Here is a 21,376-nt window from a genome sequence, read left to right as displayed (position 1 = left end):
TGGGTAGCTATGTTGCAATGTGGTTAGCTATGTTGCTATGTATTTAGCTATGCTGTTATGTGGTTAGCTATAATGGATGTTGCTATGTGGTTAGCTATAATGGATGTTGCTATGTGGTTAGCTATGTTGCTACATTGTATGTGGTTAGCTATGTTGCTATGTGGTTAGCTATGTTGCTTTGTATTTAGCTATGTTGCTATGTGATTAGCTATGTTGCTATGTATGTAGCTGTGTTGTTATGTGGTTAGCTATGTTGCTATGTGGTTAGCTATGATGCTATGTGGTTAGCTATGATGCTGTGTATTTAGCTATGTATTTAGCTATGCTGCTATGTGGTTAGCTATGATGCTATGTGGTTAGCTATGTTGCTATGTGGTTAGCTATGATGCTATGTATTATGCTATGTATTTAGCTATGTTGCTATTTGGTTAGCTATGTTGCTATGTGGTTAGCTATGTGGTTAGCTATGTTGCTATGTGGTTAGCTTTGTATTTATCTATGTTGCTATGTGTTCAGTTGTTAGTTATATGAGCCGTACTGTTAAATTGTTAAGCTGTTGTTGCAACAAAAACACTGATACAGAATAACATATACAAGTCTGACAAGACCCAAGGCAAAGGCTATATACAATGTGTATGTACAATGTCAGGTTCTATACACAGAAACACAAGAAAGTCTTTCTTGCATAGTCACAACCAATATCCACGATTGTTTCAACATTTGGTTGTTATCAAGGAAACCTCCTCAATGAAAAATATATTTTGAAAACTTATTACTGTTCAGTTTCCGAATCTTCTCTGAATTTCACTTCTGTACAGTTTCAAACATTCATAAATATTTGCACTAACAACACTTTCAAAGTGTCTGTACATATGCAGGCGTATCCGATACATGCTCTACACGTCAACAGCTCTTGCCATCTACGTCACCAGTTTTCGATGAAACGTCTTACACTCACATCCGCTAATGAATGTCACTACGGCCAGTTGCACAAAACGTCATGGCTTAGAAGGGAGCGTGGGTCGATGTACTGTACGCATGGCATCTATTGCTGACCTATTTTTTTTTTTATCAACACAATATACGGTAATATAAGAAGTATTCAATGCACAAAATGTGACGAAGTCCATCACAAAATTTGAGGTATTATGAGACATAATTTGGGTTATATTCATGGTGATTATTTGTTCCGGCTGAAGAACATACTTTAATATCCACTGTTCTTAATTAATACATCCCAATCTGTTCGTCTCAACAATAGTGTCGAATGTACTATCAACTTTGACAATGATCTGCACCTTTCTTTTATCACGCCATATTTTTTATTTTGCATCCGTGATAAATGTGACGTGTTGCTGACGTCATAGCCCTCAAACAAATCCAGCTTCAAGACACGATTCACAACACAGCTCTTTGTAGTATTTATATTTACAAAGCGTCGTCTTCAGAACCATGATGCAATGCGAGTATTTATCCTTGCATTCTGTTAAAAAATAAAACAAAAATAAAACACATAATCTAATATATATTTAACGAATTCCCGTTTGCACTTGTGATATATCGCACACAAACGTGCCTCGTGCTTTACCGAAAGTTTTCCTTGTGTTTTAGTAAAACATGGAGCTTACTCCGATATCGTATTTAGTCAGATATCCGGAAAAATATTTTATCTGCATTATCTAGAGTATATATTATACTTCCGTCTTTACCATAGATATTATGCTTAACTGTAATTGCTCGTTCGATCACGTGGCTATACTTCAGTATAATAACACTAACATCTAAATATTATATATACATGTATGCATGAACATTTCTTGCAATCACATTGGTCGGATCCCATACATGTTCGGCCTCTATGAATATTGCTCAGGCCAGGTTCATAAATCAGGGATAGACCTCACCTGAAGTCCATAATTGTATAATAGTTAACGTGTAATAACACCAATCGTGACGTCACAAGTAACAAAGGAATGACGTCTTGAGTTCAAGTTTGAAGACAAGTGACCCTAGTCATATAAGTAAAACTTAAGTCCATCTCCATGTACAATATGATGTTATCATTTTAAATGACTTTAATTATGTACAAGTAAAGGGATCTGGTATGATAACCTCTATGTCTGAACATTTGAAATTTGACGCATGCGTACCTTGCTGTTCCTGAGGAGGAGGAATATTACACGTATCGGTGTTGCAAGGCTCCGTTGTTTCCGGTTGAAGGGTTGGATCACATCCGCCTACAAGTCTGTAGTTTGCGTCTAAACACCGGACTTCTCTTGAGCGTACGCCCCTTCCGCAAGTTACAGAGCACTGATTTCAAAAGAAATGACGTCAAATATTACAGGTATTTCGTAAATAAACAGTTTAAAAAATGCATAAGCCTCAATTTGAATTGCTGATTCCATTGTTTCCGTTTTGGCTAAAATAAACTACACACGCCCGTAATTGTCATGGAGTTTAATATGACAATCCGACATCGCAGTAAATACACCAAATACAGCAACGTTTAAACTGAACCAATACCTGGCATAACATTTTAGCAAATATACCCGTATGACTGTAGATAACTGAATGACCCACCCCTGAGGACGCTATTTCTGTTGACCGAGAGTCGTTAAATGGACGACTGAAAATAATATTTACATTTGTTAAGATACTGGCTATTTCAATAAAACGGGTAAAATTTGCTTTGATGGATAATTTCATAGTTCTTATCCTACAGTACATTTACTAGGAGCATATCGATGCTTTCTTAAACATCTAAGTTGATAATCACTTCATGGACTTACGTTTGAATTACACTACTACGTGTAAGTAAGAATGTGACGTCATTGTGGTCGAAGCAATACCCATTGTTTCGAATCAATATTTAGCCGTAAGATAATACTGCTTTGAATGGAAAGTACATTGAGTATGTTGTAATCAATTCCCGATATAAGAAACGGAGGTAAAATACATCGAAAGGTTTAAACTGTTTCCCTGCCCAAACATCACTTCAAATTCAACATCGCGCACCATGAACCTGGCCTTTGTTGACGTACCTGTCCCCATTCTGATATAAACCACTCTGGTCTACACCGGGTCAGCTGACAGGAAGTAGTAGTGTCGGGCTTGTCTTCTGAATTACAATAATAGTCGGAAATTACATTCGCCATCCCATTGGTGTTTTTGCGCACGCACAGAACTGACCGAGTTTGACTTCCGGTTCCACAGGTGACGTTACACTTGAAAATAAAGATGTCAATAAGTAGTAAAAAATATCACATGGATGTATATACATTTTAATTATCACACGAATAATATTATTGCGTCCTTAGATTCACCTTGAAAGTGACTACATTTATTGTACAATTCCAAATAATGAAGAAGTATGACATTTTCTACTGGCTTTCAATATATACAATATTTTCTTTAAAAAAGAATAGTTCAATGACATTTTCATCACCTCCACATATAGAATGGTAAGTATATGACGTCATTCTACGTCTGTTATAAATAGATATATACCTTGTTCCATGGGCCAGTAAACCAGTAGGCCCCACACTGGCCCCTGGTCGTGCAGGATTTGGAGACGGAAGGCTTCATGGAGACAGAACACGATTGTTCCGAGGTGGCATAACCGTCCCGCCTCAGACAAGCGATCTTCCGGTTCTGTGCGCCGTCCCCACAATCTACTGGACACTGGGCGGAAGTAGATAGCATGGGTTAGGCTATTAGTTGATAAATATCAAACAGGTCTACACGAGACTTAAGGTTAGTCAATAGGTTAGTAAAGATCAAACTGGATGGAAGTACACGAATGTTGACAATCTATATATACAATATATACAATGTAAGTAATTTTTTACCTTCAGGGTCGAGATACTATATACATCTGACTCCATATTTGATGTATTTGATAATATTTTCGCAAAGTAACATGTTTTAAGGTTGAATTATTTGCCATAGTTGTACGACTATTTCTTATATTTTTACCGGTAAAATATAAAGGTTTTTGCATTGAAAATAAATTCCTAGTTTTTCCCCGCTGCGACTAATGGTACTTTTGGTTATTGTCACACTAAACTGACCAATCAGAAATCAGCCTTTAGTGCGAAAGTAACAAACAACGAGCACATACCATTGTATCGTCAGTTAGGCCCTGCGACTCGTGGGTCGATTTGTGTTTTTTCTATTCGTTTTCACTTGGTCATACATGTTGAATTAATTGCCATGTATACCGGTATATGGCCAGTTGTCAAAGCCTGGTAAGGAAGTTCCATGAAATCGTTCAGATATTCATGTTCGTCAGACATTTTTTAAAATATTTCATATAAATGAGGAATTTATTTATTTTTATCATTATTTGTATTCCATACCCTTTAATAAATTGTGTAATGGCCGATCAATTTGCAATAAAGTTTGCCATTTGGGCCAAACGAATAGCGTAGAACCTGGTATACTAAAAGCCTCTTCATACAGTACCATTTGAAAACTGAAATATTGTCGTTAGAGAGGAAGACGCATGTTAAAAATTTGTTCAGTAGAAAAACAGGGTGCTTTTTGTTTGGTAAACGTTGCGGCAAAAGAAACGGATGACTCCATATTTGGGTTTTACCATTTTTACATAAACGTTCTTACCTCTGAGCTCCTCTGTGTGTAAGACAAGTTAGTGTCCGAGCTGTCTCCCACAGAACATGTTATACAGTCTGACTCGGTACAGGTTTATCTGTACTTACCTCTGAGCTCCACTGTGTGTACTACCAGTTAGTGTCCGAGCTGTCTCCCACAGGAACATGTTATACAGTCTGACTCGGTACAGGTTTATCTGTACTTACCTCTGAGCTCCACTGTGTGTAGTACCAGTTAGTATCCGAGCTGTCTCCCACAGGAACATGTTATACAGTCTGATTCGGTACAAGTTTATCAGTAATTACCTCTGAGCTCCACTGTGTGTAGTACCAGTTTGTGTCGGAGCTGTCTCCCACTGGAACATTATTATTATAACAGTCTGACTCGGAACAGCTTGTCGAGGACACGGGTCTTGAACTACGGCCGCACGCGCTTTCCACTACCGCTCGGCCACTCATGGTCACACAGTTGACTGGTCTCGTTCGCATCCCTGACCCACAGGAAGTGGAGCACTGAGAAAAATAATGAAATATATAGAAATGAAATATATTTCATGGACCGTATCTTTTTCGACAACGTGTGCGTACAACTGACGGTATATCTAAGCATCCGACTCCACTTGTTACAATGTAAAATGTAAAATAGTCTCGCTTCGTATCAAAGTTGACATTCCGACTTGTACCCTCCATTATTTTAAGATACAAAATAAACCGTGAATGAATAATCTCGTGGCCGAGTAATCATCTTTCATTTTGAAACTGTGCATTTACAAGTCTTTGAAAACAACGTTAGAGAATTGTCGGACTGGCATTGAATAGGTACAGAACTCGAACACTGGAATTTCTGTTTTCCTTTTATATAATTTTATTTATGTTTCAAAATATTCGAAATTGAAACAACTTTAATCATCCAAAAATAATCACAGCGGAATAATCAAATATCATGCAATAGTGCAACCGGAAGTAATGAATTAGAAAATATGGTATTCTTAACCTTATCTGGATTCTCAATTTTTGAGTGTGAAAGAAACATCCAAACCTATTTTACACTTTTTGCAACATTTTATTACTCTCACAGAACCGGTCCAGTAAACCGTAGTTATTACCATAAGAAACAATTATCTAACTATAATTTCAACAATACTTGAGAGAAAGAGACGTTTCAACTAGTTTTAATTACTAGCCGTTAATATTGAGAAAGGATTTCATACAATAATTTAAGATCAATAAAGATTTCTTAAATTTTCTGGGACGATACAACAATCACAGTACCGCGATCAAGTTTTGTGAAAATTGGTTGAAATATTTCTTATTGTACAATCTAAAATTAGGAAACTACTTTAGTACAAGGTTGGACTGTTGTTCCCTGAAAATCAAGACATTTATCCACTGTCCAATGACGTAACATAGCAACAGATAAGCCTTGACCACTGTTCATACAAATGTCCCGTATTTTACCCTTGACCACTGTCCAGTGCTCCACTGATAGCATTCCTCATCCCTGCAACTTTGGATAGCATCCGGTTTAGCGGAGTATGCACAGTTCTCTGGGCTGACCTCAATGACAGTGTTCATGTCGACATACTTGACACACCGGACGTGACGTCTTTGACTCCCCGATCCACACGTAACACTACACGATGACCAATCAGAAGCTTCCCATCTTGCAGGGCTGTAGAAAAGTTGTATCGTCAAAAACAAATGCAGATTTTTGTTTTAAAAATGAAAAAGTTGTGATTTCAATTTTCATGCTTATTGCATTTATTATCTTTTGAAGAAGTATCAATCTTGAATTTATAGCTTTGTTAAGGTCGCTTTTAAATAAAGTATGGCTGTTCTAAGCTAAGTTAAATGAGACGTTTCAACTATTCATCACAAATGTGTCTCGTAAAGTATTTAATTGATCTTATTATAAATCTAACCATTCGGATATGGAAGGGTCAGATCAAATTGTTCGTGTTAAACAGGAATACTTGTGCTCTCTGCAACCCCGAGAATTCATCTGGACAAAGGAACACGCCTTCCAGCGTCATATCCTCCGTACGTTTCAGCGTACACTCACCGATCGTCCGGACACATCTGAACGTTGCATGGAACGGCGTCCCGACTTGGTAACGGAATATTCCGACACTTGGATCGTCGGACAGGCGTACCAAAGACGGCACATATAATGTCTGGTCTCTGGTAGCCTAGAATTGAGATAACAGACTCAGTTTGTCAAAGGTGCCAATTCCGTCTTTACGTATTGCAGAGTTATCTTATCTTGGGAACAGGGATTGATTGTTACGTCACTTGTTTGTGAGAGAACCGTCATCAATTTTTGAGAAAACGACGTAATTTTCTCACACAGACCAATGACGTAACAATCAAACCTGCTCCCAAGAGAAGATAACTCTGCAATACGTTAAGACGGAATAACATATCTAAGGTAACTACATGTACCCAGGTTTACCAATCAGACAACAGAGCTGTGCCACATAAAAGTGTGTGTCACTATTTCGGACCATACACAAGAAATACAAATGAAATAGCACATGGGTTTTTTCGATGTGCGTGTAAGTGCTTTGTGGCTTTACATGGCAGCCACGCGTCTGTTCTTTTATATCTTAAAACTAAATCAATTTGTAAATGTGTAGGACTACAAATCATATTTAAAAATTATGTCTTTACCACCTGAATGTTTACAACATTTTGAATATTTTTTTTCATTGACTTCTTAAATTTGAACCCGAAATGAGATTTTCCGGATACAAATAGCTAGGCTCACCTGTCCCACAGGATCGACTACACTCCGTGTAGCCAACGGTCCGCCACTGATACCGTCCGGATATTGTTTCGCCCGAACCGGAGACGTACACGGACTCCTCCGGATTTACAACAATGATATTATCATTTGTACCAACAGTATCGGCCAGGGGTGTATTCACAAAATCACCGTCACCACTGGCATATCCTGTGTTGTATTGTCCATTATTTTGTTGTCCATTATTTTGTTGTCCATTGTTTTGCTGCCCATTATTCTGATGTCCATTGTTTTGCTGCCCATTATTCTGATGTCCATTGTTTTGATGTCCAGTATTGTGATGCCCATTATTTTGGCGTTCCTTCATTTTATCCATAAAATCGAAACTCTGTGTATAACCCGGTGTCCGTGTTCCGTCATTTGTACCCGACGTTTCGGAATTAGATTCCTGGTCGGATGTGACAGTTGACGCCACCTCCGGTTCCGGTCCTAGAAATGCGTCCTGCACTATGACGGCACCATCTACTTTCAAATCAGTTTCGTTTGTTCCTGATCCGCTGGAATTTAAATCTGATTTTGAAGTAACGGTCACAACAGTATCATTGTCATCATCGTCGAATCGGTCAAACAGGTCGGTGAAGGTGGGAGTAATGTCCTCCAGGGCGTAAGAGTTCCGTGTAGGGATGGGGTCCGTCTGTATGACCGGCTCGGCATATCTATACATTATCCCGCTGTTCTGTCCAAATGCTAAAACCTGTGGGGAAAAAATAATAAAAAGTGGGTAAAATTAATACAGCATATATAAAATGTGCAACAAATATTAAACAAATGTATGCATGTTAAATTGATCGATACATTTCCCATTTATATCCTTTAGAAAGTGACAAAGTGTCCTGGACATATTCAGAATGGTTTCCTGTGCATTCTGGTGGGAAAAGTCAAGGATGTTCACCAAGAAGATTACAAAAGTCTCCGAACATATCAAAGTATAAAGATATGATAGTCGACTACCATAATGTCTACGTCCTGAGTCGTCGGGCCATCTGAAAGGACACACTCCCCCGGGCACTTGCGCGTGTGTCTCCTGTGGTAATGGAATGTGGTCCCGGCCCCCAGAATTGGCCCCTGACGGGACAGACGCCTATTACCGTTCATGAAATAAGGACCATCTTTGACCTTTAAAGCTGAAACAGAGAGCGATAACTCTGGCTTATTTAAAACACAATTATTTTCCAAACTACTTTCGAAGAAAAAAAAGATATCCAAATACTAAAGATTGCCACAGCTTTAAATTCGAAGGAAGCTATCTTGTATCCGTTTTACTTATGGCTCCGTTCAGTTGTATATTACCTTATAAAAAAACTTGAACATCAACGATCTATTACTATACTTTTTTTTCCTAATTACACCTTATATTAACTATGAGCCCTCGGCGACACATAATCAGAAAAAAGTGACTGACAGTGTTTTATACCTCTGAAACCGCCCAACATTATCTTCTTATTCCGAAATAGAACGAAAACATAACGAAAAGTATTTGACGTTATGGTAATCTTTGCTAGGCTATAACTTCAGCCAATCAGAAATACCAACCTATATAGTTTCTGCTCCTTGCCAGCTGTGTAATATTAATGTAGGTTGAGCCGATAGGAACGGTCTGTACAAAGCTGTAGCCATTAGTCAATGTGGGATCATCCTTGACCCCGACAAAAATCTGGCACGTGGTTCCGTCACCCCCGCACACCCTACATCGGTCGTTTGTCGTGTGTGACCCAGCAACGCCATCACACCCAACGCGCTGTGGAAATAAACAAACAGGGGTTTTAGGTTGCAATTGTTTTATTTCTCCAGCAATAGTTGGGATAGGGATTGCCAGAGTTGAAGGGCCCTGGGTTCAATTCCCCGAACAATAAATGCGCCCAACGTAGGAGGGTTTCCGTATCTCTTTCACTCAGTTTTACACATCAATTTTTATTCCATTTTTTTTGTGTTAAATTTCTAGAAAGAGTTTTGAAATATTCATAAAAATGGCATTCACACACCCCTCAACCATCCTCATATTTAACATTATCATCATCACACAGTTATATCATCATCTCCACTCAACACTATCCACACATCGTCATGTCATAAAACATCATCAGATCCTCCTCATCGTATCTAACATCACCCACCTTTTCATCAATACCACTTTTAATCATCATCGTCGTATCTAACATCACCCACCTCTTCATCAATACCACATCGTATCTAACATCACCCACCTCTTCATCAGTACCACATCTAATCATCCTCGTCGTATCTAACATCACCCACCTCTTCATCAATACCACATCGTATCTAACATCACCCACCTTTTCATCAATACCACATTTAATCATCATCGTCGTATCTAACATCACCCACCTCTTCATCAATACCACATCGTATCTAACATCACCCACCTCTTCATCAATACCACATCGTATCTACCATCACCCACCTCTTCATCAATACCACATCGTATCTAACATCACCCACCTCTTCATCAATACCACATCGTATCTAACATCACCCACCCCTTCATCAGTACCACATCGTATCTAACATCACCCACCTCTTCATCAGTACCACATCTAATCATACTCGTCGTATCTTACATCACCCACCTCTTCATCAGTACCACATTTAATCATCCTCTTCTATTCACACCTCTCTCTTATTTGTTATTTTTTTTTATTTTCTTCAATTACACTGTCTAAACTTACATATATATTTACTTTCACAATTCACACTCGCTTATAAATTCATTAAATAAATAACGATTCACCAACATCATCATCATCATCATCATCATCATCATCATCATCATCATCATCATCATCATCATCATCATCATCGTTTTCGCATCCATACACAATCGTGGTCGATCAGTGTTACTCGTTGCTTGGCGTTCTGTATGTGTGTTTTGCGTTGTGCTAGTTCTAGTTTTAAGTGTTAACAAAAATGTAATTCGAACCCAAAATCAAAAGTAAGCGTCTTCAGCTTCATCGAGTAATTGCCATGTTAAAGTTCAAATCTGAGTGGTAACAAAACCATCAGCTACACGTGTGAACATCACAAAAAAACGATATTAATATCGCACAAGAAACAAAAGTATTTTCCGATGAGAATATGGCATCCAGAAAACTTGCTCATATTCTTCATTCTTCATTCGAAAATTCATCATTCGACATCTTTAACGGAAATTGGGATATTCCTAGCAAGCCCGTTGATATCATATTAACTGCGGCATGTAAACCGAGGACCTGGATACAGGGAATATGCTATCACGAAAAGGAATGTTCACGATCCATTTTTGTCTTAAATTATTACGTTTATCATACAGCTTAATTTGTATCCTGTGCTTAAACTACAAAAGTGTAAGTTTTAATCAAGTTTTATCTACGGATGTAATAAATAATAAATATATTGCTTGATTAAGGTATCACGTAACTGCACGATTTGTGACGTCAGACGTTCCTCGCCAACTCTCTTCTTACCTTACACACGCCCTGCACACAAACTGATGACCCGTCCTTTTTGCACACGGTTCCATTAGTGATAGGATCCTTAAACGTCGTATAGAACCCTTGACCTCGCGCATGGCATGTCAATTCGCACCTTCCGTCAACTGCAAAGTGCAAAGGTCGCATTATTAATACAAAGAAATTGACCAATATCTTTGTTGTGACAGTTCATGAAAACCCTACCTTTTCTATGTATTACTCAGAAATATTTGGCTGGATGTTAGGAAAATGTCAATTTTCGTCTGATTCATCGACAACTGTTAACAATCTTGTTTTGCATTGCAGTCGCACATTATCGGACCTTTCCGGCACAATCGGGAAAGCATTCGATTGTGCCGGAAACCCCCGAGAACATATATCTGTACGGTGAACGTTGTGAAGAGGTTCAAAGAGGTCATTTCATTATTTTGTTCTATATTTTTATCGGCATTCTGTTACAATTTAGAAGAAGGTTCCTTTATTGATATTGTATTAATTATATATAAGTGACAAACAGACGAGGCCATAACAATGCGGGCAAATACTGCATATGGTAGAATTGATTTTGTAAAGGCTTTTGGCGGTGTTGCGGATTTACCAACACTCTTAATCAGTTAATGCTATATACTACCTCAAAATGCATACAACTGTGGTTTTGTGAATTTATCTACTAACAGATGTAACTAATTCATTCGTTCTTGTGTATCTTTCAAATTAGACATCAGAACATTATTACAATCCGAATTACAAGTTCATAAATTTTGACATTTTTCTCCGTGTGGAGCGCTTTTGGAATGGAGGTAGAAGGCCGACAGTTAGAGGTTTTCATTCCGTTTCTTAATGTGTGGTTTTCCAAATGGGGAAAAGACAGAAAATGTATGTTTTTATTAGGCTGGAGGGATGATTAGGATCCTGAAGCCTAGGAATCTCCTCCGAATCATCCTGAATTGATACAATCTTTGAAATTCTTACAAACATGTAACTACACCTAATTTGATGCATGTGTACAATGAGTATGAATAGACAGACGTCTCACTTTAACCATCATTTAGTAATAAAGCCAACTTGTATAACTTAGCCAAATGCAATTTAAATGAGGGGAGGTAACTCACAGATCATGTAAGGCGCCCATCTGTAACGTCCGTGGCCGATGTCCTCCCCGTCGTGAGAGGAGCAGAGCTGTTCCCTCAAAGTCGTCTGACCTGCTTGACACGCCTTCAATGTCAAACAAATGTGAAATAATGCAAGATCCTATGTGATTCATCACAAAGACTAAAAAATGTAGGGGGAAACCACTGAAGCGAAATGAGCAAGAACAAAAACGAGTCTATTCATCGAATATTATGGCTACAATTGCGCTTATCACGATGGTGTCGCAAAATTGAAGAAATTTTATGATGTGGCTCATTTTTAACTGTCTAGGTAAAACGTTCGTGAAATGTTTGAACTCGCGAGCGACGCTTAACAAGATTTAATAGAACTGCAGCATTGTAGACTCTATAGTTAAATGACATTTTGAAACTATTAATTAAGTGTATGTATCGAAGTAAACTTCATGCCATACCTGAGTATTACAAACTTTAAACTGCAAACGGCTTCCATGGCAACTATAAATAAAAACAAGAGAAAAAAATCAACAACAAAAGTCTATTCTATCCATCTATCAAATCACACTCTCCAATAATTGTTGAAACATTTTTAAACTAAACTTCCACTTTTGTAGTTTAAGTTGATAAATATTAACGAATATAATCAGTACCTGTAACGACACAATATGAAAAACTACCAAGAGTACGTGTAACATTCCTTTCGCACAGGCAAGAAGGAATTTAACACAAATAGAATAATGATAGCTAGCTCTGTTTCGCATCAGGTCTTGCTAAGCATCTACCGTGTTAAAAAAATGAAAAAATATAAATAACCCTAGCCTAGATGTTTCCGGTAATGTTTACATTGATAGAAAATAAGCCACCATACTTAGATACGTTGTACAAATTAAATGTCCCCCTAACTTTGTCGATCACTTACGCGTGATTTTCACGGAGACACGCCCGATCTCTGGTCATGGACCCAGTTCCACACTGGGCGTTACATCTGGTCCACTCACCCCAGGGGCCCCAACCGTGGTTATGTTCAAGGTAGTCCTGGAAAAACGACAGAAATGTAGCAGTTATTTCCCTTAGTCCAGTTGTTTACAGACGGGTTACAGTTATATAGAAGGTATATGTTACAGTTATAGACGGGTTACAGTTATAGATGTGTTACAGTTATAGACGCGTTATAGTTATAGATGTGTTACAGTTATAGACGCGTTATAGTTATAGATGTGTTACAGTTATAGACAGGTTACAGTTATAGACGGGTTACAGTTATATACGGGTTACAGTTATATACGGGTTACAGTTATAGACGGGTTATAGTTATAGATGGGTTACAGTTATAGACGGGTTATAGTTATATACGGGTTATAGATATATATGGGTTATAATTATAGACGAGTTACAGTTATATACGGGTTAGAGTTATAGACGGGTTATAGTTATAGACGGGTTACAGTTATAGACGGTTTACAGTTATATACGGGTTACAGTTATATACGGGTTATAGTTATATATGGGTTATAGTTATAGACGGGTTATAGTTATAGACGGGTTACATTTATATATGGGTTATAGTTATATACGGGTTACAGTTATAGACGGGTTACAGTTATAGACGGGTTACAGTTATAGACGGGTTATAGTTATATACGGGTTACAGTTATAGACGGGTTACAGTTATAGACGGGTTACAGTTATATACAGGTTATAGTTATATACGGGTTACAGTTATAGACGGGTTACAGTTATAGACGGGTTACAGTTATAGACGGGTTATAGTTATATACGGGTTACAGTTATAGACGGGTTACAGTTATAGACGGGTTACAGTTATATACAGGTTATAGTTATATACGGGTTACAGTTATAGACGGGTTACAGTTATAGACGGGTTACAGTTATAGACGGGTTATAGTTATATACGGGTTACAGTTATAGACGGGTTACAGTTATATACGGGTTACAGTTATATACAGGTTATAGTTATATACGGGTTACAGTTATAGACGGGTTACAGTTATAGACGGGTTACAGTTATAGACGGGTTATAGTTATATACGGGTTACAGTTATAGACGGGTTACAGTTATAGACGGGTTACAGTTATATACAGGTTATAGTTATATACGGGTTACAGTTATAGACGGGTTACAGTTATAGACGGGTTACAGTTATAGACGGGTTATAGTTATATACGGGTTACAGTTATAGACGGGTTACAGTTATAGACGGGTTACAGTTATATACAGGTTATAGTTATATACGGGTTACAGTTATAGACGGGTTACAGTTATAGACGGGTTACAGTTATAGACGGGTTATAGTTATATACGGGTTATAGTATAGACGAGTTACAGTTGTATACGAGTTACAGTTTTAGACGGGCTATAGTTATAGACGGGGTACAGTTATAGACGGGTTACAGTAATATNAGTTACAGTCATATATGGGATACAGTTATAGATGGGTTATAGTTATAGACGGGTTATAGTTATATACGGGTTACAGTTATATACGGGTTATAGTTATATACGGGTTATAGTTATAAATGTTACAGTTATAGACAGGTTATAGAAAGGTTATAGAAATAGATGATTTACAGTTATAGACGGGTTATAGTTATATACGGGTTATAGTTATAAATGGGTTACAGTTATAGACGGGTTACAGTTGTAGACGGGTTATAGTTATAAATGTTACAGTTATAGACAGGTTATAGAAATAGATGGGTTACAGTTATAGACAGGTTATAGTTATAGACGGGTTACAGTTATATACGAGTTACAGTTATAGACGGGTTATAGTTATAAATGGGTTACAGTTATATACGGGTTATAGTTATATACGGGTTATAGTTATATACGAGTTATAGTTATATACGAGTTACAGTTATAGACGGGTTACAGTTATATACTGGTTACAGTTTTTGACGGGTTACAGTTATAGACGGGTTATAGTTATATACAGGTTACAGTTATATACGGGTTATAGCTATAGACGGGTTATACATGTAACTTCATGTACAGGTTTATCTACAAGACAGGTTTGGCTGTAGTAATGGACAGCCAAGTGGTCACAATAAACAGGTGGTCGTTATACTGTACCAGGTATAACTGTAAATCAGAATAAGGAAAGGTACAGTGGCTGTATACTATTTCTGTGTCATTTTAAATGGAAATGAAGGTGACCAGATATGAAAGTTGTACGATTCTTTTACTTTCAAACTCCTTTCACCGCGGTAAACAGCTGTAATAACATTTACATTATGAAACATAAATATACAAAATGATATACAACTATAAAATGCTTCAGCCGTCACTTTCCCTTTCTTTTCTCGGCATGTGACAGTAGTAGATGATGTAATCCCACGAGTACAGATATGTGTACATTTCACCTGTTTGGTATACAATATTGTTTAGAAAGCTTCCTGACATATTATGTACATTTAATTGCCTGTTAGAGTAATATATACACAGCAACACTGTCTAAAGACAAGCGCAGTAAAATATGTAGTTGTGTATCCCTATTATATGTTGCACCGTCCTCAATACGGCGCCTTCTTTCCGATTACATATAATTTTATACAAAGCTGTCAGCTTTATTCATATCATACCTCTTAATAATTGCCGCATATTGAAAAAAAATATCATCAAGCGGAACACAATAATCACATATTATCCTGTTTCTATAAGCACTTAAAAGTGTATTATTATATCTAAATGCACCGCCAGAGGGAGGCACTATAGTCATAATCTAGGTCATATCCACGCTTGAAAAGAAACAAGTCAAAGTTGCGATATCTCCAGTAACTCCCATACATAACTTGGTGATTATTTCTCGGCGGGACACGGACGATCCTGATCCGAGGGTTGGTTACCTACGTAGAGTAGAGCTTTCTCGTGCTATTATCGGTATTATGTTGTTTAGATACACTATTCTCACAATATCAAAACCGTATCATCAAGTCATGCACAATTTAAAAAGGAAATTGAAACCATTACATAAATTATGTCAAGATATGAATAATGTAACAGTTTTGTATAAAACTACACTGATGTAAGGATAACCGTGTTCAGATCTTATGTGGAAACTGCTTGCAAATAGTAATACGTTTGCTATTCCCTTTTTTTGAGCACGCCGTTTTATGACAGAGAAACAACAGACACTTTCTTTTACTTTTAAAAGGAAACAATATACATGTATGAATAATTTCAATTTGTTATATAAGATTCGATGCCGAGAAACGGCAAAAAAAGAAACCGCGAACATACAGATCCTGTACATGCACAAAAAAACCCACTAGTGATATATTATTTTCAACATGAAATTCTACCCCAATAACATATTTACACTCCTCAACAACCTTGACGGATTAATGCGTTTTCTGCTTTTCTGCACGTGCATTCTTTTGTCCTTGTGCACGTGCAGAATGTCGCATTTTGCTTTGTAAACAAGTAAGTTTGACAATTATTATCAATTTTATTACTGTTGAGTAAATCTTTACATCTAAGAAATGAGAGAAACAATTTTATTACTGGTGAACGTGTTTTGAAAGTTATGTATAGACTGGGTAAAAAAGGTCCGCAGGTAATAAGCGTTTTGAATGATTCAGACTTGTGTCGCCCTAAACGTTGTCCCTGGACCCTTTAGTGTGCATCGGGACACTACCCGTGCCTTAAGGATACGTCTCCAGTAGTCAAACAAACATAAAGGCAAATGTAAACAGTATTAAACTTCAAGTTTTCCAAATCATTGATATAATTTTTTAATGATTGATAAACAGAACAAAAACTTCGACTGAGCTCAAAATCCTTGCATGAGCAAGTGAACGGCTTCGTGAATACGGGCCCAGGGTCCGCTCCAGGTCAGGATGTCCGCTTGTGACGTCATTACGTTAGGAAAATTACATCCGAGATGTACATTTGCGGAACCGCTTCCAAACTACAGATTTGACGATGAGATGCATTCGTGGATTACGGAGAATCAGTCTTAAAACTGGAAGAAACTTCCTGTGTGAACGGCACATTCGTCCATGACGTCCAGCTATCCTCCCGTCTTCAAAAGGGGTCATCATGCTGGACTCTTTTGCTTGGTGCAGACGACTCATCCGCTTTACTCGACGGGATTTGACGCCAATTGGTAATTAGTAGTTAAGACTGCTCCAGATCTAGAGAACCGTCGCGTTGGAGAACATTTTCTATTGTGTCGTGGAACGTCGTTCCCTCGGCAAAGGTATTGTAAAGGTCAAGGGAAGCATAACAACGAACGTCAGAACGACTCTGGTGGTCATTGATGGAAAAATCACCGGTGCACACCTAGCGCGATAAGAGCCTACACGATCACGTCATCCCGTCTGTGCAAGACGGCCTTGTTACGCTGCATCATCACATGACCTTTCGCCCATCGCTAACGTATGGGACGAGATGCAACGTCGGCTACGTTGACTACCGAATCAGTCTGTGCCGTTGGCTGAGCTGTCCACGTACTGGTCGGATTAGACAGGTTTTACTGTAAAAGTCCCTGTACTGGTCGTTTATGATAAGTTTTACTGTACAAGTCCGTTAACTGGTCAATTATGACGAGTTTTACTGTAAAAGTCCCTGTAATGTTCGGTTTAGACACGTTTTACTGTTCAAATCTCTGGTCGGTTACGACAAATTTTACTGTACAAGTCCCTGCACTGGTCGGTTAAGACAATTTTTATTGTATAAGTCCCGGTACTGGTCGGTTATGACAAGATTTACTGTATAAGTCCCTGTACTGGTCGGTTATGGCAAGATTTATTGTATAAGTCCCTGTACTGGTCGGTTATGGCAAGATTTATTGTATAAGTCCCTGTACTGGTCGGTTATGGCAAGATTTATTGTATAAGTCCCTGTACTGGTTGGTTATGACAAGTTTTACTGTATAAGTCCCTGTACTGGTCGGTTATGGCAAGATTTATTGTATAAGTCCCTGTACTGGTCGGTTATGACGAGTTTTACTGTATAAGTCCCGGTACTGGTCGGTTATGACAAGTTTTACTGGATAAGTCCCGGTACTGGTCGGTTATGACAAGTTTTACTTTATAAGTCCCGGTACTGGTCGGTTATGACAAGATTTACTGTATAAGTCCCTGTACTGGTCGGTTATGACGAGTTTTACTGTATAAGTCCCGGTACTGGTCGGTTATGACAAGATTTATTGTATGTCCCTGTACTGATCGGTTATGACAAGTTTTACTGTATAAGTCCCTGTACTGGTGGGTTATGACGAGTTTTACTGTATAAGTCCCGGTACTGGTCGGTTATGACGAGTTTTACTGTATAAGTCCCTGGAATGGTCGGTTATGACAAGATTTATTGTATAAGTCCATGTACAGGTCGGTTATGACAAGTTTTACTGTATAAGTCCCGGTACTGGCCGGTTATGACAAGTTTTACTGTATGAGTCCCGGTACTGGTCGGTTATGACAAGTTTTGCTGTATAAGTCCCTGTACTGGTCGGTTATGACGAGTTTTACTGTATAAGTCCCGGTACTGGTCGGTTATGACAAGTTTTGCTGTATAAGTCCCGGTACTGGTCGGTTATGACAAGTTTTGCTGTATAAGTCCCGGTACTGGTCGGTTATGACGAGTTTTACTGTATAAGTCCCGGTACTGGTCGGTTATGACAAGTTTTGCTGTATAAGTCCCGGTACTGGTCGGTTATGACGAGTTTTACTGTATAAGTCCCTGTACTGGTCGGTTATGACGAGTTTTACTGTATAAGTCCCTGTACTGGTCGGTTATGGCAAGATTTATTGTATAAGTCCCTGTACTGGTTGGTTATGACAAGTTTTACTGTATAAGTCCCTGTACTGGTCGGTTATGACAGGTTTTACTGTATAAGTCCCTGTACTGGTCGGTTATGGCAAGATTTATTGTATAAGTCCCTGTACTGGTCGGTTATGGCAAGATTTATTGTATAAGTCCCTGTACTGGTCGGTTATGACGAGTTTTACTGTATAAGTCCCGGTACTGGTCGGTTATGACGAGTTTTACTGTATAAGTCCCTGTAATGGTCGGTTATGACCGGTACTGGTCGGTTATGACAAGTTTTACTTTATAAGTCCCGGTACTGGTCGGTTATGACAAGATTTATTGTATAAGTCCATGTACAGGTCGGTTATGACAAGTTTTACTGTATAAGTCCCAGTACTGGTCGGTTATGACAAGTTTTACTGTTCGATTTATTGCCGAAATAATTATCCGTATGGAAGCTGTAGGGTACTGGTCGGTTATGACAAGTTTTACTGTATAAGTCCCGGTACTGGTCGGTTATGACGAGTTTTACTGTATAAGTCCCTGTAATGGTCGGTTATGACAAGATTTATTGTATAAGTCCCTGTACTGGTCGGTTATGACAAGTTTTACTGTTCGATTTATTGCCGAAATAATTATCCGTATGGAAGCTGTAGCATTGTGATGAGACATGCTTTAACGAAGATTGAGGAAATATTTGAGCTAATGTAGACAGTTGGAAAGTCTGCCAATGTCATTACCTTATATATGTGTGGCACTTGGCGTACATGTATATAACACGCCAATATGTATCACGTAATGTGATTTCCATTGCTGCCAAGTGTGCATCGCTGTTCGGTGCACGCCTCTCCACTGTACAAACAGACAGACGTGAAGGGGTATATACAAATGTACAACGGTTACAGACTGGTATAATCTAAGTACTCGGAGATTGTTTTATAGATTCTCACTTTATAATATTTGAAATATCTTGATGCTCTGCATGCATTGAAGCATGTTCCCGATAACATGTGTAATTCTAGGTTTGTCTAGGAGCGACTGCATCACGTTGAAGCAATGTCGTACAAAGAACATCAACCTACGGTCGGAATTACAAGTCAAACCTATTACTATCATCAATAATAACATATCATTATAAAGGGTTTTTTTCAGTTTTGTTTTGGAAACTTTGTTGGATATTAATTTGAATACGGAACAAGTGAATTTTATGGATTGTTGATATCAGGATTGGAATGAAAGTCTAAGTACATATAAATTAGTATTTGCAGCAAAACATATCAACTTTATTAATTGTATAACAATTATGAAACAAAGTAGTACAACTTTCATAAATCAATCTTTTGTTGGCCAGGATGTGACAGCGCAGGGGGTCTTATAGTGGGAGGTAACCGGAGTACCCGGAAAAAACCCAAATAGTCTTGCGGGTGACCATCTCTTTTCACGTCCGATTGGCAATTCGAACCTCATCCACCTTGGTAAAAGTCGAATGTGTTATCCACTGCGCCACCCGACCACCATTATTTACAGCAATGTTATGGCCAAATGGGATCATCTCGGCTAATTCCGTCAAGGCTCGGAATCTGGCTTCGGAGTTTGAAATTGTTCGTCTTCACAACACCTCTGGCCATTAGTCAATTTACAGAGTTGTAAGCACCATCAACCCATACATGAATTGTCTACAGATTGATTAATACCCTGTTCGATGAAGATTTGTGCTTTTAACAAGGATTTTTCAAAAAGTCCGTGGAATGTATATAAAGCAACACAGATAGTAAATAAATAAAACATGCACGCGCTGTGTTTATGAAATCGCGTGCTAGGGACTATAAATCTCGCTGATTATGAGAACCGTCTAATACAGAGACATATCATTTTTCGAAGTTTGGTTCCGACATCATCGTTATTAAATCTGTAATTCTAGTTTAGAATAGTTTTTATCAAATAGGTTTTGCTTTCAAAAATGTCTTAAGATTGGTTTCATGCAGGCAACTTAAACTCTTATTAAGTTGTTTTTTCTTTGCGCGGGCGAGGGGGATACAGCGTACATTGATGTATGAACCCCGAACAGATGAGTTATATGAAGTAATATGATACAAGTACAATCATCTTGCGTTTTTATGAATTCGGAGAATTAAAACCGGTTTAATAAGAATCATAATCTACTGGAAAATTGTATTTTCTGCAACAGTTCACACGGCCTTTTCTTCTCGTACATTATTTCATAGAACTGAAATTTAGTAAAGTGACCGTAAAATAGCTGTCCTTCACCGATGGCTAACCCTGTGGTCAGATGTTGGACATAATAGTATTCGGTGATAGATTACTGAAGATATTGGACGAGATGGATTGACCACTCGGCATGACCATCAATGTTTGTTGTTTTCCATTCTGTCAAAGTGCCGTCCATCAACAAAACGTCACAAAGACACACCAAATAACTGTTACAACTGGACGAAATAACACCAATATCGGAAGAGGTATCTCGCTGTGTGATCAATTCGAAACGTCAACAAGAAACCCATTGGCGAAAGATTGGAAACAGAAACGACAAATTAGTTTAACGGACGCCATTGTGACGCGCTTTTGTTCAGGAGTCATTGTCAGAGGCGAAGTGA

At 38.2% G+C, this 21,376-nt stretch overlaps 1 protein-coding gene across 1 annotated transcript in view; it reads right to left on the bottom strand.

Moving 5' to 3' along the window:
- Positions 1-211: 211 nt before the first annotated feature.
- LOC110456949 (thrombospondin type-1 domain-containing protein 4-like) overlaps positions 212-21,376 on the bottom strand; it is a 61,508-nt gene continuing 40,343 nt past the window's right edge. Inside the window, exons 3-16 of the mRNA XM_021508020.1 lie at positions 12,909-13,024; positions 12,445-12,487; positions 11,993-12,095; positions 10,875-11,005; positions 8,947-9,151; positions 8,365-8,537; positions 7,378-8,107; positions 6,673-6,799; positions 6,069-6,282; positions 4,917-5,123; positions 3,508-3,681; positions 3,042-3,224; positions 2,151-2,310; positions 212-1,483 (exon numbers count right to left, since the gene is read on the bottom strand). Of these exons, the coding sequence (XP_021363695.1) occupies positions 1,371-1,483; positions 2,151-2,310; positions 3,042-3,224; positions 3,508-3,681; positions 4,917-5,123; positions 6,069-6,282; positions 6,673-6,799; positions 7,378-8,107; positions 8,365-8,537; positions 8,947-9,151; positions 10,875-11,005; positions 11,993-12,095; positions 12,445-12,487; positions 12,909-13,024 (2,679 nt within the window). The 3' untranslated portion in view covers positions 212-1,370. The remainder of the gene's footprint in view (positions 1,484-2,150; positions 2,311-3,041; positions 3,225-3,507; positions 3,682-4,916; positions 5,124-6,068; positions 6,283-6,672; positions 6,800-7,377; positions 8,108-8,364; positions 8,538-8,946; positions 9,152-10,874; positions 11,006-11,992; positions 12,096-12,444; positions 12,488-12,908; positions 13,025-21,376) is intronic.

Source organism: Mizuhopecten yessoensis, unplaced genomic scaffold, assembly GCF_002113885.1.
Source record: "Mizuhopecten yessoensis strain PY_sf001 unplaced genomic scaffold, ASM211388v2 scaffold8965, whole genome shotgun sequence".
Classification (NCBI taxonomy): domain Eukaryota; kingdom Metazoa; phylum Mollusca; class Bivalvia; order Pectinida; family Pectinidae; genus Mizuhopecten; species Mizuhopecten yessoensis.
The sequence above is the reverse complement of the archived record's forward strand: the minus strand, read 5'-3'. Positions and strand labels throughout refer to the sequence as shown.